Here is a 26,449-nt window from a genome sequence, read left to right on the forward strand (position 1 = left end):
AATGGAGACTTTTGTTGTTATTGGTGGTGAAACTTCAAACTTTAGCAAGAAAATTCTTGAAGAAACTACCAACATTCTACTAAAAACACCCAGCAAAAACATAAAAGCTATCGCTTTTATTTCTCATTCTAGTATAAGCAATGACATTTTATCTGCTTTTAAAGAAGTATTTTCATGTTCAGTGGTTGCCATTGCAAATCATGAAAAGCCCTACATCCATGGTTTGTATGAGGTTAAGCGTATGATGGACAAGCTTTCAATATTAAGTCTTCATTTGTTGTCGGCTACAACTTCTGTCATGTATTTTCGGAATCTCTGTACAGCCTTGTTTCCCCCTGCCTACCAAGTTTCATTATCCTCTATTATAAATGCTAAAGGCTGTCAGGAATTTTTTTCACCACACAACATCAATTATGAAATTAAAAACTACATCTCCAGCATCCCATTATGCCCCATTAACAAATTTCCTGTGCTTACCTCTAATAAAATAACATTTCCCTTTGTTCATGGATATTCTGGAAGGCAAGGCGGGATTTCTACTCATCCTGACCAAGCCTCATTGAATCTTTGTTACTCAAACCGGAAAAGAGATCCAAAATCAGTAATCGCTGAAAACAAGGCCCGCTTGGCTAAAAGATGTCAATTTGATGTTGAAAAATTTTACATAGCTAAAGCTGTTCATGGTAAGGATGTGTGGGTTTACGAACATGCAGAACCCCTGTCTTATGATGGAATTGTGACCAAGTCACCTGGCATTGTGGTAGCTGCACCTGGTGCTGATTGCAATATGATACTTTTTGCTGACCCTGTTCGTGAAGCGTGTGGTGCTGCTCATGCGGGATGGAAAGGCATTTTAGCTGGAATACTTCAATCAATGCTGTTAGCTATGCAAAATACTTATGGAACTGAGGTGAAAGATTTGATTGTATCCATTGGACCATCATTAGGTGTTTGTTGCTGTGAATTTGGAAAAGAAGATTCCAAAAAGTTTACCCATATTTGCAGCGATTGTGTTGTGTGGAAAACAGGTCATGAAAAGCCATTTATAGATTTAAGATTGGCAGTTAAAACTCTTTTAGAAAGATATGGTGTTTTGCCAAAATATTTAGATGATGGCCAAAGCACTAATTCGTCTTTAGATATTTGCACTAAATGTGATCCATTGAAGAGATTTTTTTCATATCGTCGTGATGGAGCTCAGTTTGGCAATCAAGTTGGTTTTATCGGTTTGACTGTGTGTGATTAGTATATGGTTTTGTTGCACTTGAAACATGTGTTTGTTATTGTTCTGTTATGAATTTGCTGTTTGTTGTCTGCATGGAAATATGTAAAACGTGTTGTTCAGTAACTTTGCGTAAAATGTTTGTATATATTAATTTCCAGTTTTTTCTAGATACGTATTTGTAATAAATAATAGTATAGTGCAGAAAGTATTACTCACCTGGTAAATAGCCTGACTTGCAGTAACATACTAGTTTTCTGTTTTCACCTTGCGGCACAACCTAGTCAACAATATTTACTTTAAATGTCCACACCTTATTTATTGTTGCCTTGTCTGCTTGTGCACCACTGCTCTAATCGTTTGACCTATATTCCACTGATAACCCTGCTCAAGGATTTGCATTGTCATTCAACTTGAATGCTCGTTGTGGACGTACCAAATAACCCATAGACTCGCTAATAACTAGTGTCAGCGTCTATTGCAATGTGTACGGTAGTTATTATCATGCCTTTCATTGTTTATTTAAAAAATATGTTTTCTCTGGTCCTGAGCCGTTCCTAACTCATGAAATTTCTGTTTTCTTTGAATGTGCTTTAGATCGATCAATTGTATCAGATTTTTTTTTATAGAATATAGCTTTGCAAAGTTCACATAAATGTATATCATTGTTTATAAAATGATTGTGTGTCATTAAAAGGTGCCGGAAACATCCCTTACACCAGTGGTTCTGAAACTTGCATAAAAATTTTGCAAAACAGTCCTCTTGCAATTTTTCAGTCAATAGCGATCCATTATAAAATTAAAGATAACCAACTAACTGTGCTTTACACTATTGAACTGTTTTTGAAAAAAAAATTACCAATTATCGAACCGGGTTGTTTATGAAATTGTAATATTTGTTAATTTTTGGTAGGTTAGGAAAATAACGGAATATTTATTCACCAAAAATCAAAACATAGTGATTCATAACTCAAGAGCAATTCAAAACTGTTGTGCATTGGTGGATTAAGCACATTCTTAATGACTTTGATATCATAGATCTACCTTAATTTTTGTGTTTATAGCAATAGTTAAATTTAGTTAGCTTTGTTGATGAATATCTTTTTTTATGTAGTTATACATTTTACCTTCTGTATTTCAGTTCAAAAGTGAATTGTGCTTCAAGTGCTTTTCTGCAATGTGATTTAAAAATGTCTAGTTCTACTGTTGAATTAGCCAAAAAACTCTATGATGACTTAACGAAAGAAGCAGAGATTCTAAAAGACATATTGCCTGCAGAAAAACATAAAACCCTTGGCGAAATATGTGTTTCTGCTAAAGAATTACTGCAAAAACTGCAAGATGAAGATGAAAGTAAGGGCACCCGACTGCTATTACATCTATTTCATTTAAATATTTGTTTGCAAGCTGTTTTGACATTGAAATGGCACCATTGCCGGTTGCACATTTATTACTTTTTTTTATTCTAAGATCTAAGTCCCGAGGACGTCAATTTGCCAGATATTTTAGAAAGTGGCCATCTTGTTGGAAGTGGAAGTTTTGGTGATGTGTATTACACAAAGCTGAAAAGAGATGTGCCTGCTGCTGTGAAAATACTTAAAAGCGATGCTAAAGAAGAAAATAAGTTGGATATGAAACGTGAAATCGACCTGCTAAGGTAGCAGCCTTATAATAATGTTTAGTTGTCAAATGTATTTGAGTACGACATGAACCTATTGTTTGGTTAACAAAATTTAAGATTACTTCTATTTGCAGATAGAAATTAAGAATTTTCATTCCTAAATGTAAATAAAAATTACTCTCAGCAAATGCCTATCATATAAAATTACAACAAATAATGATCTTAACTTTTCTTTTAGCATTTATGAACGATTTCTCACTTTTCAGAATTTCAAATCATAATATTTCAGTGGTTTTAACATGATCTTTTTTAAGAATTGGTGAAGTTCGACAAACTTATAAAAAATTTCAAATCAAAGTTTTTAATTAAAAGCGGATTTCTTTTAAAAAAAAACGAAACAGTTATTCTGAATTGGTGTTTTTAATTTTGGTATATAGCAGGGGTGTTCAAATAATTTCTGGCATGATCCACCACAACCAAACCTGACAACATGATGATCCACTAAATACGAATAGTAAACATATTGGACATGCTTTAATTTTAATGGTGCTTTATTTATGTAAATGTACCCTACATTGTAGGGCCTACAGCCCTACAATATATTTATAACTTTGTAAAAGTCCAAAGTCCAATGAAGTGTGCTATAGCTGCAAGATTGTTTCAAGACTACATTGGAAGATCCAGACAAAAAGTTGAAAAGATCCGGATCCGGATCGAGATCCGCCATTTGAACACCCCCGGTATATAGGATGGTTACATTTAACGTTTATATATCAACAACCAATTTTCAGATTAATCACCAACTCATTTTCTGAGAAAGTCACAGTTAATTTAAAAAAGTTGCAGTTTTGTCTTTTAATACTTGTTTTGACTATTTGCTTTCTAACGCTGTGAATAGACAACAACATCTTTTTGAAAAATACAAATTAAGTTGGGTTTGCATAATTATGCTGAAATAGCATTGAGATCTGAAGCAGAATATTTGGGTCAGTTTTGAACTTCACATAAAATCAAACAAAATCATTATTGTGTAATTTTAATGCTATAAGTGTTTTCTGTGTTTACTTTTTGCTATATTGTTTATGTTTTTGCTGTATTGCGAAATGATTTGGCTTTTATGCCTATATAGACTGCATAGAGCAATCATTAACTACATAAATAAAAAAGTATTTATACTTGCCGCCACATAGTTTTAAAGCTTTAACCTTTAGGTGACTGAATAATTCTGTTATGTTTCTTTCCTTTGAAATTTAGGTCATGTACAGAAACATTTCTTTCAAACATACTGAATAAAGTTAAATTTGTTCACAGTTATGTGATAAAAAGGTATGGTGCAAAACGTTTGGTGATGCACTTTGCAAAAATCACATGAATTTAAGAGTTGTTCCAGCACTACAATGTTTCTCAAAATATTTTTTGTGATGACACCCAAGCTTTTCTTTGTGCAGTTCCAGTTTCTAGTGAATACACAATTTTTATTTTGTTTTTATAATTTTTGTATTGTATAGCTCAAATTTGGTACTGTCATCAGGGCCACCAAACAGAAGCATGTGTCGTTTATACCTTGTTCAAGTGTCATGGGCTCAGAGCTGTACATGAGTGGGTTCCTTTTTTAGGAGCCATTTCAAGAGCGATGCTCTTTTATGAAATTAGGAACAAAACCACGAGTGCGCTCGTTTTAAAAGTTATCTGTTTGTCACTCATTTTTTGCACAAACAACAACGCTTCGAAACATAAAATTGATAAAAATAGTGATGCTAAAAAAATTAAGGTTTTGATCTGCTTTAAGACTATAATTTTGCATGTTGAATAAAAATCAACTGCTTTGAAACTAAATACAAATTTTTTACACAAAGTTTATGGCAAAAAATAAACATTAGGCTACAATATTCAACAGTAAGCATGTCCGAACTATGTGATGGCAGTGCGATGTAAATGCTTTGTTTTTTAAGCTGGTAACAATGGTTAATGAGACAGGTGGCTGATAAGATAATTAAATAGATAGACTGACACAGAGGATCCCAGTTATCATTTTAGTGTTGTAATTTACTTCAATTTGCCGTTAATTTTATAACTTAACCGAAATATGTTTTGGAAGTAAAGAATATTGAAGTATTGAACATCGCCATCGACAAGTGTAGAAGGCAGTTTTTTTTAATTTTAAAAAGAAATGAGTGCGCCTTTTCTTTATAGAAGAGTGAAAGCACGAGTGACGCTCTTTTTTTATTGACAAACAAATGAAAACATGAACTACGCTCTTTTTAAAAGAATGGTTGCCCAGCTTTGGTAATACGGCAGTAGTGCATTTCTGACGTTCTTGTGAATAAATAACATAAGTGTTAAGACTAATCATGTCACCAGATAAATGGTAGTTCTTACATGTTAATGAATGGTTTCCTTTGAAGCAGGGCCTATTCTTTATTCGTTACAATTCTTTTTTCATGTTTTTCACCTCTGCATCAGGACCATACATGGGCTTGAGCTACCATAGCATATATCATTGGCCTACCAGTGATATGCGACTATCTAAGTGTCATTTGTGGTTTCATGCTAAATTTTATATTAGAAATGCATTTTTCTTTATGTTAATATTTCAAAACATTTACATGAACTTTTATGCAATATTTTTGAACAACATGGAATTCATCTTGCTTGTCGCTACAGCCAGAGAATGATGACTGTTAATAAAAGTGTTTATTTACATTTAGTGTTTATGAACGCTGATTATTATGAGTTTTCATTTGCAGCAATGATTAGTCGCATATCTCATTCGTTCAGCTTGTTGCGTAACAACGCATAATCCAAAATTAGTGTGTAGTATTTCTTGTAAACAACAGGTTTTTGAGAAAAAGATGCTCAACTTGTAATGTCATGCTATAGTGTGAAATCTACTAGCACGACCACCTTCCTAATACAATTTGACACACTTGTGAATAGTTGACAAACTGGGGTTCAAATGGTTAGGCAACCGGTTGTCAATAGTAACCTTACATGACAACAGCTATAAGATTAGGCCACGGTTTGTACTCCCTCACAGCTTATTTCTGAAACACTCTATAAAAGTGATATTAATAATATCTGTTAATTAAGTCAAACAGTCAGTGCATTTTCTGCAAAGGTGGGAAAAGCGCATGTACTTGTGTTAACACACATCTCAGCAAGGCACATGTGAGCTTTTAATTTAGCAAACTTTGGCCTTAACTATGAGTGAAGTAACAGTAGTCAAAAGTGACATTTCCAGCCGTGTTTTCAAGTGTTATAGAACGCTGTCACACTCTTCATACTGATTCTTTACATCTTTGACAAAATGCAATGTCACTGGATATTTGTAATATGTATAAATGGATCATTAATGACATTGTGACATCATAACTGAGTTTTCAGACTTGATTGTGTGATAATTCTTGATCACTTGAACTCAATGAGTTCAAGTTTTGATGTGCTTGTGTTTATGAACATGAGTTTAAATTCAAGGAAAAGATGTTATCAATACACTCACAATTATGATGATGAGAAAAGCATCAAGTGTATTTTAGGTAGCACAGGTGTGTTATTGATAAAAAAACATGAGCACAATAGATTAACTTTTTATGGACCCTTTGACTTTGTGTCAACATTCTCAATGCATAGACGAGTATAAACTATGGTAAAAATTAATGTAGTATGTTCAATGTATAACCTGCACTTAACTTTTTGTGGATAGAATTTATGACATAAGTATGAGTGAACACAGATATATTTATGGTGTTTTCATTGGCATTACTGTGGTCTTCTGTTTCGGTCAAGTTTTTGTATTTTGTTTCATTCTGGATGTTTTGCATTATAAGGTCCCTATATTCTAGTTTTTTTTATTTCGTAGTAAATTTGACATATTCTAATGTCCATATCTGAGATTATCCACTACTTTATTTATGCACCATGTTAAAACACTGGCATCTACAGTCAAACACATTTTTACTGTGAAGTGTGAAGTATATTTATTTGTTACATGTATGATTAAAGTTTTTATTTTAAGAGTAGTTACCTCATACTTCATAATGTTCCTTTCATTTATTGCTTATAGGAAATTTAGACATGACAATATCGTGGCCTACAGGGGAAAAGGGATTTATAATGACAGGTTGTTCCTTGCTATGGAATACATAAAGGTACCTCATGCCATAATGCTGACTTCGTTTACGTAAATGTTGTTTGACAATGTCTTAAAACAAGCTGAGCAAGCAGTACTGAGTTTAAAATGCAACATAAGTTATTTTGCAGGAAACACTTCTAGACTTCATCAATTTAAGTGTATCAGATGATAGTTGTGGACTGTCAGCTTTCTTAACATGGCACATTGGCTCACAAATTGCTAGTGGGTTAAACTTCCTTCACAGTCTTCGCTTTGTACACAAGGACTTGAAACCAGATAACATTTTGGTTTGTATCATTTTTATTTAAGTGGATGAACTTCTTTGTGCTCAAAAAAACTGCATGTTCATTATTTTCAATTTTTGATGGAATACAAGTTTATTGGTTGATTCAAAATGCATTTTTTGTTGTTTGGTTAGTGAAAAAAAATATTTCATTCCATGTAAAATATACTAATGCATTAAGAAACATAATATATGTTTGTGTGTCTGTGTCACAATTGTTTTAGCTGGACACCAGCCCTTTACATCCAAGAGCAAAGCTGTGTGACTTTGGTTGTTCCCATCATGAGAGCAGTAATAAGGTAATATTAATAGGCAAGATCACATGCAATGTTTTGTTGAAGTACAAAGTCTATCACAGGATTTTTCTAGCACAGTTCGCTGTGCTAATTTTCTGTTATTCTTTAATTTTTCTAATTTAATCCTATATCAAAATTTTATTACCATAACTTCTAATTGCGTGATATAAAAGCTCCTTTAACACGTTTTCGTATAATTAAACTTTTAATGTTGTTTGTGGAGGTGCGCTAAAAATACCCAAATTGGGTTTTTGACCGAATTTGTTTCAATATTCGGTTGGAAACCAAATATTACGAGAACTCTAAAAACCTGGCTAAAAATTCTTTTATTGCAAGAAAACTATAACAGTGGATATGATCGCTGTTGCACATAATAGGGAATCTAAGTATATCATTTACAAACCTTTTTGTTGCAAGTTACAACTAAGCTTATTTTATTTCAACTCCTGTATTTCTTTAAAGTGAGGGGCAAGTCCAAAAACAAGTTGCTCTTTTATGAATGAACTCTACTCACTGAATATTCTGGTAAATTAACTTTATATAATAGCAACACTTACTGTATATCACATATATCTGTTACAGCTAATTGCTACGATTGCTCTAACTGCCAATAGGTGACAGCCTATAGCCCAACCAGCAGACCTACCGTACCGATTTGACGGGTAGCCTATGTGGTCCAAAGGACACCGTAACTTCACGGACGTAAATGATTGGGCTACCAGATTTTTTATGTTTAGAACAATCATAGTTTATTCAATTACTATGCTTCACGTTGCAAATTTCTTCACATGACGCTTAACTAAACATAGGCTAAACTCCTATGACCTACACTGCTGGCTTCAGTTGACTACCTCGCAAGGAAAGCAACAGCAGCAGCTTGTAGCAACCACAAATTATTTTTCAAAAATGTTTTACCAGAATGTTCAGTTAATGGTATTCTTGCATATGAGATCAACTTGCCCCTCACTTTAAATCAGGGGTTCCCAACCTTTTTATGTTCTCGTACCACTTAGCCACCACGGATTGTCAACATGTACCACTATTTGCAAAAATGTAATATATATATATATATATAATATACAAAAATGTAATGCTGTTCAGGATTCAGCCACTACAAGTCGGAAAACCAACATCAGAATAAACGCAATTCTGCAATTGCACAGACCACATTGCACACGTAATAGTTTCGTCACAGACACCATTCACATTGCACACATAATAGTTTCAAAAGTAGCTTACTGAGTGCAGAGAATTTAGTACGGAAAGAAATAAAAGTGTTGATCGCATATTTTAGCAACTCAAAATTAAATTGTTATACTACTATATATCGCATGCAACGGAGAGCTGCTCGCGTACCACCTGAAAAGCTCCCGCGCACCACTAGTGGTACGCGTACCACCGGTTGGGAACCCCTGCTTTAAATATATAAGCCGCATTGGGCACTGTTTCATTCATTTTGTCTATACGAATTATTACTTGCAATACTAGATTACAGGATTCAGCCGAAAAAATTCGCTTACTTTTCCAATAATTTGATTTCTGTCTAAATTTAAAAGCACGATTTGGGATACCCTGACTTATTTGTATTGAATTTATTTGTTTTTGTTTTAACTTCAGTTTAAACTTACATAGTTAGTAATAACAATTATAGATAAAGTACAAATGATTGTAATAGACTTTATATAAAAAATATTTGGCAGGGTCATATTCGATATCGTTCGCCAGAGGATGCCAAGTCAATCAATGAATTGATGAAAGGTGATGTTTTCTGTTTTGGTTTGGTTGTACTTCATACTCGAACTGGAAAACGCCCTTGGGACGGAGATTCTACCAATAAATTGGAAGGTATGGAGCATAATTAGATGTACGGTGCAAAGTGAGCTTACCTGCTATTGTATCATAATATTTGTTTTCAGACTGAAGAAATTCTTTGCACGACTTTACTTAGTGATGACTCTCAGTCCCTTGAGTCCTGATTACTGAGCTAGCAATTGTGCAAGTTCCAAATGATACCCGCATTTTTTATCATTTTTTTTCATTTTAAATTTGTTATTGTCCAAATCTGGAACTGTTCATCAGGACTACGGAAGTAACAAGTTTCATTTTAATGCTTTGCCTGAGGGTGTTGCAATTGTGGCGCTACTAGGTATTGAACACGGGCCACTTCATTGCAACCCCACCGCTCTAACCACTTGGCAACCGAGCCATCTTTAACTCATTTCCAACTTGGAAAGGTAAAGTGTGGTGACTCGAGAAGAAGAAGAAGAATTGAAATAAATTTAACTTACGTCTCATTACCTCAAAACTTCAGTTAACTTAAAGTGTTCGAGAGAACAAACAGCATTTGTTATTGTAAATTAGTCAAAATTTGATCATCATATCATAACTGTTGTGCCTATGAATAAGTTTGGTGTTTAATTGGTGCAACGGTAAAAATCACAAAAAAGTGCTCACCACTGTTTGTTTTAAGTGTATTCAATATAGATTTGATTCAAGTCAAGGTTGTTTCTTGCAGAGTTATGCTAAAGTCACACTATACAATTTTAAATTTAGCACAGTTAGCAGTATCTTACTGTGAAGATGTATGAGGTCAAGAAGTATCTGACTTTTGGACGTACAAATCACATTACTATAAATTTCACAACTTTTATTAATCTTCTTCAAAATGATGATCCTTGCAAGAGTACACACTCTTCTAAGCGCTTTTTCCCTTTTGAAAACACCTCTCAAAGGCATCTTGTGGAATGTTCATAAAGTCTGCCATTGATTTTACTATAATGCTTTCTTATGTCTGAAATTGTGTCCCTATTAGCGTGGTTTTGAATTTAGAAGCAGCCAGAAGCAACACGGTGTTAAATTAGGAGAAAAAGCTGCATTGTTTTGCGCAAAAAATTTTTTCGATAACATGGGTGGGATCAGCAGGGGCATTGTCACTGTGTAGCTGTTAGTTCTTCCCTGTTGGCACATTATCTCGAAAGCAATGTAAAACTTCCGAGTGATTCTCTTTGTTGATTAATTGTTAGGCCTTTTGATGTGAATTCGCGATGCATTATGCCACGGAAATAAAAGAAACAGGTCAGCATCACTTTCACCTGGTTGCAAATACGTATTACGTTTTTAGCCTTGGTGATTCCAGATGGTTCCACTCTGAAGAATGAAACTTTGTTTCTGAATATTAACTATTAACTAAGGCCTCATCACCAGTTAGAACAGCCTTCTCAAATTCTGGGTCATTGTTTGCACCATTCAGCACGTTCTTTGCGATTTCCACACAGAGTTTCTTCAGTTGCTCGCTCCATCAGCAGCTTAGGAATGAATTTTGTGACTCAACCCACATGCATAAATCTTCAGTTAAAATGGATAAAGATTCTTTTTCCCACTTCTTAAACAATTTCCCTGCCAGCTAGACAGCCTTCATTCATCACAACTTGGCGCACCTCCTTGTTTCAACTTGTGTATGGCCTGCCAGAATGTATCTCACTTCCCGCAGACAATCGGTCGTTTTAAAATTGTTTATAACAACCCTTCATAGAAGTTGGGCCTATGCCTCTTCTTCAACAGCTTGTTGAATATTTTGAATTGTTTCAGTTGGGTTATTTTCAAGCTTTTCAGAAAGTTTAATACAACATCTTTCTTCCAGGTGTTCTGTCATTTTCCTTCTGAGTAGAAAATGATAAGAATGCACTATAAGACTCTGAGTTCAGAAAACTGACTTAATTTAAATCAAGTCATTTGAGAATGACACTCATCTCACTCACTCAAGAATGTGACTATTGAATGTTAATAATTCAAAGTAATGTAATGGGTTTCTTCAGCTTTCGGTTAATGAGATCTAGCTGATATGTACTAGCACCTGTACATGAGTGAAAATTCATATAAACCATTCATATAAATATATGTATAAACCAGATTCTGAATTTGTGTATACTGTGTAAGTGTATAATACATATGGACAAAAGAAATAAAATGAATATATTGATAATAGTATACATTATTATGTTAGATGTTGATAGATGTCTTCTTGTGTAACTGTTTACCATAAAGTGACCTAAATTTGTCAACTTGTAATTCAGGTCCATGCACATTTTTGATCATCATTCATCATATATGTCATATATGTTTTTGTAATTTTAGTTCCGAAGAATTATTTATACAACTTCGTTAATACACTGCCATGTACTGCATGTGTGAATTCTTGTCATCCTTTTTCACATAATGCATAGTGCAGTATAGATTGCCACTTTGAACACATCACTCTAAGTACATGCTCATAATATTGCTTCACAAATAAGTTTAACTTCGAAACTTACAAAGTTTATTATTTTACATTACATTGACCATTTTGTGGGATTTAGATGCACTATTAATATCTTATGGACTATGTAGGTCGCTTGCACGAAGTGGTTCAACAAGGATCAAAGGAATGGCATATCGGTGACATCAAGGTATCCGATGATATTATTGGTGGAGATCTAGGCAAATTGATTCGCCAATGCTGCCTGGAAGCTAATGAGCGTCCTACTTTCACCGAACTAATTGGAGAATTTTTTGACAAAGAAAATCCATTCAAATTAAAGGAGACAAAGGGAGAGTTTTTCTCCTGTGGATTTTTGACAAATACTAACATATTTGTTGCAGATTCCGCTGTCGTAGAGGTAAATTTATTCCAGTTGTGTGCCACATGAGTTGTCATCTTTGCTCTCATAATTAATGGTGCTAACATCTCTGCTTTTTAAATAATAGGACAATACAAATATTATTTCCTTGCCTACTTATCAAAAAGAAGACCTTTTGTGTGAAGTGCAAGTTAAAGCTGAGAGTAAGATGTAAGAGCCAGGTTTACTAGTATCAAGTTATGTTGTTTAATATTTACAAAAATTTTTTATTCTAAATTTTAGCGCTTAAATCTGTAAATGTCGTATCATGATTGTTTAATAAATTCATTCCACTATTGTGATATGTTAGTACTGCTATTGCATGATACATCTTATTACATTGTTATAGAAATTATGCTCCCAATTAAGTACGCACCCATTTAAGTTCACCATTAAGATAAATAAATAAGCAAAATTTTGTCACAAAATCTAGATTTAATAATTAATTTTTGGACATTTTAATATTTTTCGACATTTTTGTATAACTTTGAAAATTTATTTTGTTATAGCAGTGTTTGAATTACTCCAGCGTTAATGTATGGAGGTTTTCAAGTTTTGTTATTAGCTTCAGTTATCAGTTACAGTTAGCAAAAATTATACCACAACATATACAGTATGTTTAGTTATGTGTCTTGAGAATTAACAAGTATTTTACTTTTATATTCTACTTTTTATAATATTTAAATTCTTTTTAATCTTTCATAGACCTGTGGAGATGCAGGAACAAAAGTTGTATTTTGAAAGAAATAGAAATTACAAGAAAATGGCCAAAGAACGTGTCATCGACAATAATCCAATTATAGCTCTTAAAAACATTGTCACTGACAGAGCGGGTGATGAAGAAAAGCAGAGGATTACTTTAAGGTTCGTTAATGGTGATGCTGTTCTGTATCTCTCATTTTTGAAAAATCGTTAAATTTAACATTTACATTTTGTGTTCTTGCTAACTTATTTGCATGGGTATTTGAAAGAAAGTGTATAATACTGGATGGCATTTAAGACGCAGCCCCATTTCTCCATTTTCATGAAAAAGGCCAATATATTTAAGCAGACATTGCTGAATTCTTTTTGAATCAAAAAAGTCTTGTGTGCAGCAAGAAACATTATTACTGGAGTTTAGCTAAAGTGTAAAAACATTGGTGCGGATACTAGAATGCCAGAACATATAGAGTTTAGGGTAAAAATGTGTTTTATATGCTACCCAGTCCAACAGTTGTTATTCACTCATAAAATATTACCATAGTTTTAGTAGCCTTTATCCTTCTTTATTTAAAAAAAAGCATTTTTTAAGTTTGCATGAAATTTGAAACATGAAATTATTTTACTTAGCTTTATACAATCCGATTATTGCCATCATCGGGCTATGAGAGATGTTTGGAAAAGTTTTGATGAAAGTCAGAAAAATAAAATTCTTTCATGTAAAAGTGACGTTCATGAACTGTACAGCACATCGTTCGGTCTTCACGTTGCTGTACTAACTAACGAAGGAAATGGAAAAAGGAAATTTATCTTTACTCAACGCTCCAACAGAAAAGGCATATTACTTGAATTTACTTGGTGTTAATGCTGGCGTGCTAATTTCGAAATTTAATATTTTTAATTGGTTGACGTTGTACCAACAATGTAATTTTTACCAATTGCATAATTGTTGCATGCAAACAATCGCAGATAAAACAAACACACACTCACTGATTTTTGAGGTAATATTTGCGTTTGTTCATAAAAACATTTAGTTACAGTGGAAATCAGAGAAATGTTTCCAGTAGTCTAAATTAAAAGTAAGTAATTTCTGAGGCCAGTTTTGCCATGGATGGAATTTGATCAATTGTTATCATTTAATATTCTTAATACTCTCACATTATTTCATGTCATTTTTTATCATCATTTCATTTCATTACATTATGGAAATACTCAATGAAAAAAAAATGAAGACGGCAATGTACCAATTTTTATTTTTGTGTACTGAAAAATTCCTGTGTTGTTAAATCTACTGCTATAACCAAACCAGCCTTGATTAAGTAATAAAATTGTTTGTCAAACAGGTCTTGCTAGTCCAGGCGCTTTTACTTGTGGAGCTGTAGAAAGCTGTTCTGTGAAAGACTATGACAAAGATCATTCTGGAACAGCATTGATAAAAAATGGCATTGCTCAGGTTTCTCTCCTTAGAACTGCTGCACGTGGACTGCATGAGGTAATATGAAAAAAAACGGCCCATTAATGTTTCTGTTTTGATTTATTATTAGCATTTAGTATAATTTTTCATTTGCTTATCTTGTAGGAACTTGGTTTAAAGCTGGTAGAAAGTGACTATTTGGCAATTCATCTTAATACCGTATACCTCAAGTTTGACAACCATGAATGGGGAATGTGTGGCTTTGTTGATCTTACAAGTGACCAGGTTTAATTACTTGATGTAATATTTTATTTATGTGCCGTGTTTAAATGGAGCATTTGACTAGAAACAACGTTACATATACTTTGTTTTTCTCAAATATAATGTTTATCAGTTTACTTCACTTCTTTCGAAGTTAATATTTTGGCTGCCACTATTTCACCGGAAATAATCGTGCGTTCGAAGCTATTTTTCACGCTTCTTGTTAACCCAACTTAAATTTTGTAACATAGTAACCTAAACTTAATCTAAATCTAACTCCAATAAAATTTCAAATAGCGAAAATCAACTCTTTTCATACCCATTTTCCGAACCTAACTTGCATGTCTTTAACAACAGGCTGCGTGACCTACATACGGTGAAATAGTCACTTCGTAATTTTTTATGTTAACACCGTTGAAAACTGTGAACAATTTCTTATGTTATTGATTTTGCAGGTCTGCGCAGAAAACCGGTACAGTTTTGAAAACCTGAATGCTGCTTTCACTAGTGGTCCAAAGGATCGCTTTGAACATGCTTGTATTTATGGTGTGGATTTTGATCTAGCTACGATGGTTTCTTGGATAAGAACCCATCATTTGGAAATGGCAAGTTCAGCAAAAATAGCAGTTGTCAAAGTCCTTCAAGCATATTTTGATACTTCAAAAGTCACCAAAGAGTTTGACAAATATATGAAATGATATACTAATACAATGAAAGCTCCTCAATTGAACTTTTCTTGTTGATTGTGGGCGGCCGTTGAAGCCAAATCACTTCTTTGCCTTGATGTTTTACTTTATATTGTACATTTTTCCATTGTTTACCACCCCTTATAAACTCTTAATTACGTTTGTTACAATTATTCATGACGAGTACATTCACTAATTCACATGTGGTTTTTATCTCTTACTAATGTTTTCTTTTATTTACTACAGTAATTAGTTTTATTTTGCTGCAGTAAATTTTATTAGCGTTCTGTTCAAACTTAGTTACGTCATTAAGTACTTTGTGATTGCTTTGAACCATGTAGAATTTAGTTCTATTACGCCGCAATTGCCTTTGTTGATTTCAATCAGATCTTTACCCAGCAATTTTGAACTAATTTTTGCCATCTCTTAGTGCAGGGCTTCTCAAAGTTTTTGGGTCTGCGACCCCATTTTAGGAAAGGAATTTCTATGCGACCCCTTGAGAGGTAGCCTACACGTTAATGTTGTTAAAAACAATAAACGTCCAATTACAAATCTCAAGTGGTATTTTTGTCTCTGGCAAAATCATACAAGTGCACACAATCCACCGAAGTACAGTAGCCTGCAGTAATAAAAGAATCTCGTAATGGAAACAGTAAAGCGAATAAAAAATAATCAAAAAACAATTCAATTTATAAAAATTAAATTTGCTTCGCGACCCCAAAATTACATATAAATTTGTTTCGCGACCCACAGTTTGAGAAACTCTGCCTTAGTACTGTACACCTGAAGAAGCAAGCTTATGCTAGCGAAAGCTCGTGTAGTAGGATAAAAAATAAAGTTAAACTCAGAGTGCCAACTTATATCTTGTTTTTTGTTTTACTATATACTGGGTTTACACTATACTATATACTGGGTTTACTATATACTGGGTTCAGTCACCATCAGTCCAGAAACCTCCGTTTTGTTATTGTGAAGAAATCTTAACGCGTAATGTACAAGATTAAGAACTGACAAATTCTGAAATGTACATTCTACTCTTCATTACACTTAAAATATAAACGTTCTGGAATAAAGTTCACATTCGACCGAAGAGTTTTCAAATATTACAAGACGATACAATGGTCTGGAAGACCTTTATGACTCTGCATTTTGCAACAAATAATCGTTATTGACCTTAATCTAAAATCTAAATGGTTATTTTGCTGATTAACTGATGTGTTTTTTTTGGAAGAACAATAGATTTAAATGTCGGCCTCTGCTAAATTTTTCTTTGCATAAAAATTCTAAATATTTTCATAATAAACTGATTGATTTATATGGCAATGATAATCTCGGCTTTGGCTGATTTTGCATGACCGATAAGTCGACTTCGATCAAAAGCGGAACACCGAGATGTAACTTTTCTTGGACTAGTGACCATTAGAAATAAGGATTTCAATTAACGAAGCACAAAACACTGAAATAAATATGTACATGCTATATTGGAATACGTTTTTATCGTAGGTTTACTTCATTGTAAAAAAATCGCATTCCTAGCAGATCATAAACACATTGCAGTAAATGCAGGCAAAAACTTTGATAATATTTCAGGGATAAATATGTCGCGAAACATTCATGTCGTGTGCGCGTTGATTAATACAAAAAGTTTGCTTTTATCTTTGTTGTAGCGGATATAGAATGCATACCTTACATGGCATTGACAAAAAACAATTAACAGTGCGTTTGGCAAGTTTTGGTGGCAATTTGATGGTCTTACACGAGCAATCAAGCGATAACTGACAATTATAGCATACACACTGCACATTGTCCTTTTCTTAGGAAGCTTTCAGTAACGGCAGCTTTAAACACACTAAGGACAGCAATACTGGACAAAATTCCCAGGTATTTGACGCAACAACAAGGCTGATGTAGGTATGGATCGTGAGTACAACTGTGAGTACAACTACAACATCGAGCTTAATAAGCAATGATATAATAATTAATCCATGATAAGAAAAGTAGATGATGAAAAGATAGCTTGCGCTAGCCAAGTTGCTACTGGGATTCTTCGATGGCCTTACGTAAGGCGTTAAGTTCATTGACATGAACTTGCGTTGTTCGTTTCCCCACGCTCTTCTTGCAAAGATTGTTTTTTTTAACAGCAGTAACACTTACTTGGGTGTTAAAGCGTTCGTGTTCGTAAACTACTGCATTCCTGTGCCATGTTCCCTCTAAGCTGAGCGCGTGCGCAAATGCGCACTGCTGACACGATCTCCGCGCACAAGAAAAAAATCCAACTTGAATTGAGAATAAAATAAACGCATAATAATGGCCACAGTGCGCACGTCTGATGTTGCTCACAGTGGTCCAAGGGACCGCTCAGGGAGTTAGTGTGTTTGCTCAGACTCGTGAAAAATTAGAGGAAACATTGTTCCTGTGTATCCAAATACGCAGCATACATCACTCGGGAGTTTGCGGTTCATTTAGAACGTCGTGCCGAGGCAGTTGACTTCATGTTGCGCTACTTTAGTTGCCATTTCAGAGCAAAGAACCAAACAGGAATGACGCAAGTGCACTTCGCAAGGACGTGGCTGCGGCATCTGATAAGACAGGAAGGGCGTGCCTTGTCCATATGAATATATGGGGCGAAGTTATGAAAATGTCCTTTAACACTAGAAGGACGGGGCGCGTCAATTGACGCATTTTCAACCTAAGTGCATCTATAACTTTTAAGTGGTGCATCGCAAAACCGTGATATTTCCTGACTTTTCCTACATTAGTGTTAGGTAACTAACCCATGAATATGAAGTTTTTATTTTACCGGTAGAGATAATTAACGTGGTCACTGCCTAGAAGGACGGGGTGCGTCAATTGACGCATTGTTACTTCACAGTACAAAAACCAGTTCTCGCGATAGAGAGCATTGTTTTCTTTCTGCTGATAATTACAGGTTTATCGAATTAGGTCACAGCTGCCAACACAGAGGTGTGACAAACGTGTCGACAAACTATGCAAGTCAACTTTTCCGCAAAACAGAGTAGTTTCGTCACAAGCGCAGCCTAATTTCGGAATTTTTGAAGTTTATCGAAGCGTAAGTGTAGTAAGAGTTTCTTAGTTAGATAAATTAGATGAATTAGATAAATTCGTCGGCTTGGTGGTTGCTCGTGGCGTGATAGGAGGGCGCAACTTCCCTGTGAAGAGTTTGTGGGGGAGGTCGTGGGGATGTCCGATGTTTTCCCAAACCATGGCAAGAGACAGGTTTCTGGAGCTCATACGATTCCTTCGCTTCGATCTGAAGACGGAAAGGCGTAGGAATCTATTGCATGACAAATTTGCACTCGCTTCACAACTTTGGAACAGTTTTATATCAAACTGCCAAAAAACATTCTTTCCACAGTGGAAGATAACTGTGGATGAGCAACTATTGCCGTGTAAGGCACGCTGCAAGTTCATCCAATATATGGCCAATAAACCAGACAAGTTTGGTCTAAAGTTCTGGCTGGCAGTTGACGTTGAAAACAAATATTTATTCAACGGTTTTCCTTACGTTGGAAAAGATGACGCAAGGAGCCCCCACGTGAGTGTGCCCACCGACGTTGTACTGAAACTCATGGCTCCGCTTTTTCAAGGAGGTTACAACGTCACTTGCGATAATTTTTTCACCTCACTTGACCTGGCGTTGCGACTTGCGGAAAAGAAGTGCAGCCTCGTAGGGACAATGCGCCAGAACAGGAGAGAAGTCCCGGAAGAGTGCAAGAAGAAAAAGGAGTTGCGTGAAACAGAAGTGTTTAGGCACGAGTGCTTGTATTTTCAATGCGATTGCTTTTGTTAATTAAAATGCACAAAGCGGACATGCGATAGAAGTAGTTTTTTCGGAGCAACAGCACAGTTTTCTCAACAAAAAACGTTAGATTTGCGCCGTTTTGACCTTTTGCGTCAATTGACGCACTCCGTCCTTCTAGGTATACGAAAATTGCCGTCCTTCTAGTGTTAAAGGGGATGTCATTCCACACAAGTCTAAAGTTGAAGGTTTTCAGTCGATTGGGTTACATGAGGTGATGAATATTTATCAACGTATTCTGCTGTAGGTTTTGTCTGAATATGTGAGGTACTGCAGTTCAATTTCAGCTATCATGCGCAGGTACATTGGGTTCACTTTTCCTGATGTGATTTCTTTTAGCGTAATTTTATACTTCCCAGTTGTACTTAAAACCTGTTTGTAAAATAACTTTGAAAGATTGGCTTAGTAGGAGACTATATTATTGATAACTAATTTGAAGGTATTTGACAGCTTGTGAACTATCTGCAATTCTATGATGCAGTTTGGCTTATCTCCGATTAGTCCTTTTTCCTGCAATACACTGCCAACGTTTTTAGGTAAAATAGGTCAGCATATACAGGGTGTGGTGTTTTGTATTACTTTTGTATTGTTTTCATCATAAACACGATGATCACAAACACAATTTAATAAAGACTGAATTAACCCAGATGTCAAAACCATGAGGAAGCAATCCAACATAGACATCATAAGACAACACAATAAAGATAGCACTTCAATACACTACATCTCCCCCTTCTTTAGATTAAAACTAACCCCAAATAAACAAGACACTAATATGTTATTGGAATAATATCATTGAAGAGGTATTTTGCCATTATTACACTGAAAACTTTGTACCGACAGTTTAGCAGACACGCTTGAAGAAATACAACTGTAGCTCACAGAAAGATTACACTTCAAAAGAAACTGAAAATCTCACAGAAATATATCTACTGTACCACAACAAGAATGCAACATAAATACTGCTAAACACAGTTAAAACAAAATACTAATTACAGCAAAAACTCAATTTGGCAAGCTTTGTTTATAAACAGTGGTCATCACACATTGAAAGCAAGTCAAATAGGTTTTACAACTACACACTGCAATTTTGTTCAAAAGGCACAAAAAATTTCCCATAAGTAATAGTAGTACGTTACATAATTTCAGGTAAAGGTCTAATCAATTCACAATTGCATCTATCACAATTTGGCAGTACCTACTTTAGTTTATGAACATCATCTTCACAATTGCTATAAACTTCACATAGTAACACTTACACAGATACAGCATTATATACAGTTATACACTGTTCAAGAACATATATAATCACGATATTTCACCGGCTGGTTAATAGTACGACTCGGTCTACTTTGTACAACTCTCGGACTGCTATTCAACTTTTCCTTGGGCAATTTCTCAACCAGTACATCATTTGTATTATTTTTACAAGCAGGTATATCACCCTTTTCAGACACATTATCATCACGATTATAGTGTTTCAGGAAAGAGGAATTACGTGTTATTTCAACTCATTCCTGATTTTGTACTGTTATTTCTCCTTTGTTATCACTGACCACTTTGTGTGGGTTTGGGTCGTATGTTGTTGATATCTTGTTGCTTTTCTGACCCTTTACTAGTACTTCGTCACTCACTTTAAATTCAGAATTAACTGCTTTTCTCTTTTGGTCAGTGTACATTTTCCCTTTGATTTTGTTCTCCCAGTTGGCATCACGAATCTCCTCATTCAAATGATCTGGATCTGGTCGTTACCTAACACAGAACTTCCGTTGAGTTCCAGCAACAACTCTTCCACAGTTGAAATTCTCGAACGATAGCTTCATTTGCTCTACACATATCTACACAAATCCTTATATCACCATCTGGCTTTGGTATAACCACTAAAGGTGAAATCCATGTAGTCGGACCTTCTGGCACAGCTTCTATTATGTCAGCTTGGAGTAACTCATCCAGCTTTTCCTCTACCTTGTCTCTCAGTTGAAAAGGTACTCTTCTCACTGGCTGTGCAACTGGTCTTACTGATTCATCAATGTGCAAAAATTGAGTTTGTAGTCCTTTAGTAAACCAATTCCTGTAAACAACTTTTGTGTTGCTTCACTATATCTTTATTCACATTGCTGACAACATGTGGAAATGGGCCAACATGGAGCAGACCTAATTCTTCTGCTGATTTGTTTCCCAATAGTGAAGTTCCGTCACAACTCACTACAACAAATTCTGCCTCACATTTCTCACCTGAGGCATCTGATGTGGCAACAGCTTCAAATGTTCCTCTTATTAGCAGTGGCTTGTCATTTCCATAGCCAAACAGCTTCTTCTTAGACCTGTTTTTTCTTGATTATCTTCACCTTTGACTTCTTAACCATTCCCATGTATCACTACCTAAAAGATTGCATGATGATCCGGAGTCAACTAGCATATCCCTTTTAACTCCTCCAACAGATATAGTCACAAATCCCTTTTGTCTACTTGACTTTATGCTAAATGTTCGGTGGATTCTTCTTCTTTCACAGCATGTGTCCTTGGTCTATCTCTTCTTGGCTTTCTGGCTCTGCCATGTTCAGGTGATCGCTTATAATCAATTGTCCTAGATCGACATTTCATCCCGAAGTGTCCTACTTTTCCACACTTGTTGCAAGTTTTACCTTTAGCCGGGCATTGAGCATCACCTTTAAAATGACCTTTTCGACCACAAGCAAAGCATTCTTTTACTTCCTTGTTTGTAGATCTTATCTGGTTTCTTCTCGATCCTGTCACTGCATTAACCCGAACAGAGTCTGGAGTGCTTGACATAAATTTAGTCTGGGCAATCACTGCTTCGTGGGCTTTGGCTATTCTCATCACATCGGCCAAAGTTAACGTTTGCTGTTCAAGGAATTTTCTTTGCAACTCCCTAGAGTAGCATTTATCAAGCACCTGGTCCCTTATGCGATCGTCCGTATTTTCAAATTCACAAGTAGCAGCGCGTTGTCTCAATCTACAAACATACTGATCAACTGTTTCGTTACTGTTCTGTACCAGTTGATGAAACACATGTCTTTCGAATGGAACATTAGCTCTGGGAATAAATTGTTCATTAAGCACATTCACCATTTCCTCATATGTCTGGTTTATGGCATTCTGCTCGCTCACAAGCGAATAATATAGCTCCTGTACTTCTTCCCCTGCCGTGTGCAGCAACAGTGACTTTTTCTGCACATTATCAGTGACTCCAACTCCATTGACGTAAAGATTAAACGATCTGGTCCACTTTCTCCATCTTTGAGACAGACTGTGTGGGTCTCCCTTAACATCAAATACCTTTAACAACCTCATATCACACGAAATCGTCCTCATGTTTCTGGCAACAGCTTCAAATGTTCCTCTTATTGGCAGTGGCTTGTCATTTCCATAGCCAAACAGCTTCTTCTTAGACCCTGGTGTTTTCTTGATTATCTTCATCTTTGACTTCTTCAGAAATTCCCATGTATCACTGCTTAAAAGATTGCATGATGATCCGGAGTGAACATTAGCTCTGGGAATAAATTGTTCATTAAGCACATTAACCGTTTCCTCATATGTCTGGTTTATGGCATTCTGCTCGCTCACAAGCGAATAATATAGCTCCTGTACCTCTTCCCCTACCGTGTGCAGCAATAGTGATCTTTTCTGCACATTATCAGTTACTCCAATTCCATTGACGTAAAGATTAAACGATCTGGTCCACTTTATCCATCTTTGAGACAGACTGTGTGGGTCTCCCTGAAAATCAAATACCTTTAACGACCTTATATCGCACAAAATCGTCCTCATGTTTCTGGCAACAACTTCCACATTACCGTTCCTGTGAGGATTAGCAAGTATTTCATTTTGCTGTCCAGGCTGCTGTTGATCATTTTCTTCAGCCATTCCAAGGCTAGGTTTTTTTCACTACGTGCAGTAACTTAGCTAACACACGACTTCTTCATCTAGTTAACTCGACCTTCTTAAGCAGATCTCGATCATTTATCCCATCCTCGTCGCCAAATGTCGTGTTTTGTATTACTTTTGTATTGTATTCATCATAAACACGCTGATCAGTCAGTGTTGCCACTCAAAAAAAGAAATTAACCCTACCAGCACACCTAAAAAAACCCTACATCTCCCTACGCAGTTTGAACAAAAAAAAAAGAAATTTTGGCAGTTTTATGGCACTTTATAACTACTTTAGTTTCAGTTCAAAAGCATCAGAACTAAAGTACCGTAAAACCTCTATTTCACCGCCATAGCGCTTTATTTTTCAACTCTTGTTTAAAAGTGGCGTTCTATTAGAGGTGACGTTCAATTAGAGGTTGGCGCTCTATTTTTTCGACTAGCTGGTCAGAATTATCAGTAGAGACCTGCTAATACAATTCCGCTGCTAAAAGTGGTGTTCTATTAGAGGTGGCGTTCAATTAGAGGGAGGCGCTCTATTTTTCTACCCTTCTTTAAAAGTGGCGTTCTATTAGAGGTGTCGTTCAAATAAAGGTGGCGCTCAAATAGAGGTTTTACGGTAGTTCAACATTTACTGACGTTTGTGTTTCCACTAATTGAATATATCAGTAATGTTGAATTTATAACAAGAGCAATAGCAGATAACATTCTTTGGTGCTTGTACTCAACAACTAAGTCAGAATATAAACCACCAGGGTTATCTTACCTCAATTTTCTGAATTTTAGTGGTGAAGCTGAGCCATACATGTTATCATACCCTATATACACGAAGCAAACTCTATCAAACTAAAGCAAGCCCATCATAAGACATCTTCTAACCCAAAAAATATTTAAAAAAAAAAGAAAACAACTCACAGTACGATACAGCATCACAGTAAACAACTCACGATACAGCATCACAGTAAACAACTCACAGTACGAAACATTCCTTTACAAGTACATCAGACTGCCAAATGTCATAACTAACATCACAAAAACATTAAACAATTTCAATATTAATTTTACAGTTAGTGGAATACTGTCTGCAAAACATTGAAGCACTTGTCATAGACTCATAGTGTTAAAATCACGGAAATGATAAATTACAACAAATAAACTAGTTACCGTATCATACGTGCAAATAGGCAGTGTTAACACAGTGTCTCATACCCACAGTTACTGTACCATTATCAAATGACAAACATTTATGAATATAAATCACAAAGTTGTCTAAGAAACTAATTAGGCAGTGATCTTCTGAGATCAAAAACAAAAAGGAAAATCATCATTGTCCATAAATTCCACCTCTTCCGCAGCAACACAATCATCAGCAGAATATTTATTCATATATGATCGTCTAGCATTTGCATGCAGCCGAGCTAGTCTTGGTGTGACGTCAAAATTATCAGAAAATTTCTCACTCACTTTTATAATTGCCTCAAGAGTATTTACACCAAGATTGTTTCGCAGTTTGGTTTTGTTTAAGTTCAGCTTGGAGAATGTTCTTTCCACCACTGCAGTACTCTGTGGAAGAGCAGCTACCTGCAGCACAAATGTTGCCAGAGTTCTATAAGAATCAATTTTGCCCATAGCAAGCCAAAAATTTTCAAATGACTTGCCTTTCCATTGTCCAGAGATGATATTTTCATCTGCTAAAAGTGATCTCCATTGTCGGTCAATCTGCTGTGCATTAACATTGAGCATAGTTGTAATGCAAGGAAGTCCACTAGCAATCGTGGCTGCAGCCGTGATTGAAGAAGTTTCGTTAACAATAGCAGATGGTTTCAAATGCGAAAGAGATTGGAGTACAGGGTCATCTAAATTGATCCTTCGATATAATTGCTTCACTGCCTCCCTATACCATTCCCTACATCTTTCCAAGAAACTTTCTTTCTGATGAGGTAGCAATTCTTTGATTGTGTCACTTGCCATCAAGCCTGGATAAACCTCTTGGATAGAAAGCCAGCGGGAGCTGTCGTCAACATTAAGATGGTGGATACGACTATCTTTGATATAAGATCGCTTCATAAAGTTCAAAGCAAACATTTTCATCACATGGACCACTTCGGGATAAAGATTGTGCAGCTGGAATTCATTGGATTGAAACAGACGATTCAACCCAGTGAGTTCATCTAAAACAAAGTTCATGAATTCAAAAGTGGCCCTCAGATAAGGTGCTTTTAGACCATTGAGCGCTCTTTCAGCAGTTGCTGATTGATCCTCAAATACCTCTGCAGTAAAAAACAATTGCAGTGGTTTCCATTGTTCTACTATCCTTGAGGTGCACATTTGTAAAGAAAGCCACCGGGTTTGACACATTTTCAACATCTTGTGTGGTTCCGTTTTGCAAAAATGTTGAAATTCTTTCAATGACTCCTGTCTGCTGGATGAATTTTTAAAATAATTATAGATGTCTTGCACAAGTTGTTCAGCTGTTTTTGAAAGCTTTTTGCAAGCATGATTTGCCACTAGATGGATGCTGTGGCAATAACACTTCAATACAAAAATATCAGGAATCTTTTCTAACATCCGTGTTAAAAATGAATTACTACCACCTTGCATCAAATTTTCTCCATCTGAAGCATATCCAACCACTTGTTGCCATGTGAGTTTGTCTTTAACCAATGCTTCTTCCAAGGCAGCAAATAGAGCTTCTGCGTTTCCCCTTTTTAGCATAATGAGTTGGTATAACTGTGTTCTTGGTGATCCATTGTATAAGTAGCGGACGTTTATACAAAAGATTTTATTCATTGATATATCTGATGCTTTATCACAGAGAATTGAAAGGCCTTTAGCTTCTTGTAGCTCTTGAATTAACCTTTCATGAGCATCAACAGCTAGACATTCTGTTAGTAGATATGTTGTTTTTGTCCGACCAGAGGTATATCTTTTATTGCTTTGGAATCACTAGCAATATGCTTCAGGGTTGGTACCATGTATGACATGAAATTGAAAGAAATATTGCGTCTTGCAATTAAGGCCACAGTATTTAATTCAGCTTTGATGCAGCCTTGACTACTTGTGACATATTGCTCCATCGATGTGCTTCGAAGAACTTGTGCAGCATTTTGACAATGTTGAGCAGTTTTTGCATGCCTCATTAGTTCTGATTTCCCAGCAAGAATGTTCTTGTCACAAAATTGACAAAATGCTTTTGATGCTCCCTGAGACAAAACTTTTAACCATCCTTGTGCCCAGTTTTCCTTTTCCCATTCTTTTCTGTAGCTTTGCGATCGAAACCTAGAATTTTTGGATCTCACCTCTTTGGGCATTACCGTTGTCAACTTGTCAACAACCAGAATTATTGTAATTTAATGATAAAAGTATCGTATTCAAGATCACTTGACTTGATCAAAACAAGATCACTTGATTCCTGTAATCCTGTCTGTTCAATCTGCTGATTCTGCTCATCTGCTGTCTCACAGTCTCA

At 35.5% G+C, this 26,449-nt stretch overlaps 4 protein-coding genes across 4 annotated transcripts; 2 read left to right on the top strand and 2 right to left on the bottom strand.

Annotated features, from left to right (window-relative positions):
* LOC143445130 (purine nucleoside phosphorylase LACC1-like) lies at window positions 1–2,363 on the top strand. Its single transcript, XM_076944015.1, has one exon. The coding sequence runs from the start codon at window positions 2–4 to the stop codon at window positions 1,244–1,246; it is 1,245 nt and encodes a 414-aa protein (XP_076800130.1). The 5' UTR covers window position 1; the 3' UTR covers window positions 1,247–2,363.
* Window positions 2,292–16,059, top strand: LOC143445129 (uncharacterized). The gene is made up of 13 exons (XM_076944014.1): window positions 2,292–2,575; window positions 2,693–2,879; window positions 6,907–6,991; window positions 7,104–7,262; window positions 7,483–7,557; window positions 9,255–9,399; window positions 11,941–12,209; window positions 12,298–12,380; window positions 12,915–13,073; window positions 13,539–13,744; window positions 14,252–14,400; window positions 14,488–14,607; window positions 15,039–16,059. The coding sequence occupies exons 1-13, from the start codon at window positions 2,413–2,415 to the stop codon at window positions 15,279–15,281; spliced, it is 2,043 nt and encodes a 680-aa protein (XP_076800129.1). The 5' UTR covers window positions 2,292–2,412; the 3' UTR covers window positions 15,282–16,059.
* Window positions 16,060–19,652: 3,593 nt separating this feature from the next.
* Window positions 19,653–23,680, bottom strand: LOC143445651 (uncharacterized). The gene is made up of 2 exons (XM_076944904.1): window positions 22,908–23,680; window positions 19,653–22,830 (listed from the first exon to the last, which is right to left on the bottom strand). The coding sequence occupies exons 1-2, from the start codon at window positions 22,962–22,964 to the stop codon at window positions 21,565–21,567; spliced, it is 1,323 nt and encodes a 440-aa protein (XP_076801019.1). The 5' UTR covers window positions 22,965–23,680; the 3' UTR covers window positions 19,653–21,564.
* Window positions 23,681–23,826: 146 nt separating this feature from the next.
* Window positions 23,827–25,377, bottom strand: LOC143445652 (uncharacterized). The gene is made up of 2 exons (XM_076944906.1): window positions 25,249–25,377; window positions 23,827–25,151 (listed from the first exon to the last, which is right to left on the bottom strand). Exons 1-2 carry the CDS (start codon window positions 25,280–25,282, stop codon window positions 24,283–24,285), a joined length of 903 nt encoding a protein of 300 aa, XP_076801021.1. The 5' UTR covers window positions 25,283–25,377; the 3' UTR covers window positions 23,827–24,282.
* Between the last annotated feature and the right edge of the window lie 1,072 nt (window positions 25,378–26,449).

Source organism: Clavelina lepadiformis, chromosome 2 (genome assembly GCF_947623445.1).
Source record: "Clavelina lepadiformis chromosome 2, kaClaLepa1.1, whole genome shotgun sequence".
In the NCBI taxonomy this organism is placed as follows: domain Eukaryota; kingdom Metazoa; phylum Chordata; class Ascidiacea; order Aplousobranchia; family Clavelinidae; genus Clavelina; species Clavelina lepadiformis.

Bases quoted from the DNA above. Each gene is read 5' to 3' on its own strand.
- LOC143445130 (XM_076944015.1), top strand. From the start codon at position 2: ATGGAGACTTTTGTTGTTATTGGTGGTGAAACTTCAAACTTTAGCAAG.
- LOC143445129 (XM_076944014.1), top strand. From the start codon at position 2,413: ATGTCTAGTTCTACTGTTGAATTAGCCAAAAAACTCTATGATGACTTA. The intron at 13,074-13,538 runs GTTCGTTAATGG...TATTTTACTTAG, and splicing joins AAGCAGAGGATTACTTTAAG to CTTTATACAATCCGATTATT. The intron at 14,608-15,038 runs GTTTAATTACTT...TTGATTTTGCAG, and splicing joins TTGATCTTACAAGTGACCAG to GTCTGCGCAGAAAACCGGTA.
- LOC143445651 (XM_076944904.1), bottom strand. From the start codon at position 22,964: ATGATCAACAGCAGCCTGGACAGCAAAATGAAATACTTGCTAATCCTC. The intron at 22,831-22,907 runs GTAATGTGGAAG...TTTGATTTTCAG, and splicing joins TGCTAATCCTCACAGGAACG to GGAGACCCACACAGTCTGTC.
- LOC143445652 (XM_076944906.1), bottom strand. From the start codon at position 25,282: ATGGAAACCACTGCAATTGTTTTTTACTGCAGAG. The intron at 25,152-25,248 runs GTATTTGAGGAT...ACTTTGTTTTAG, and splicing joins AATTGTTTTTTACTGCAGAG to ATGAACTCACTGGGTTGAAT.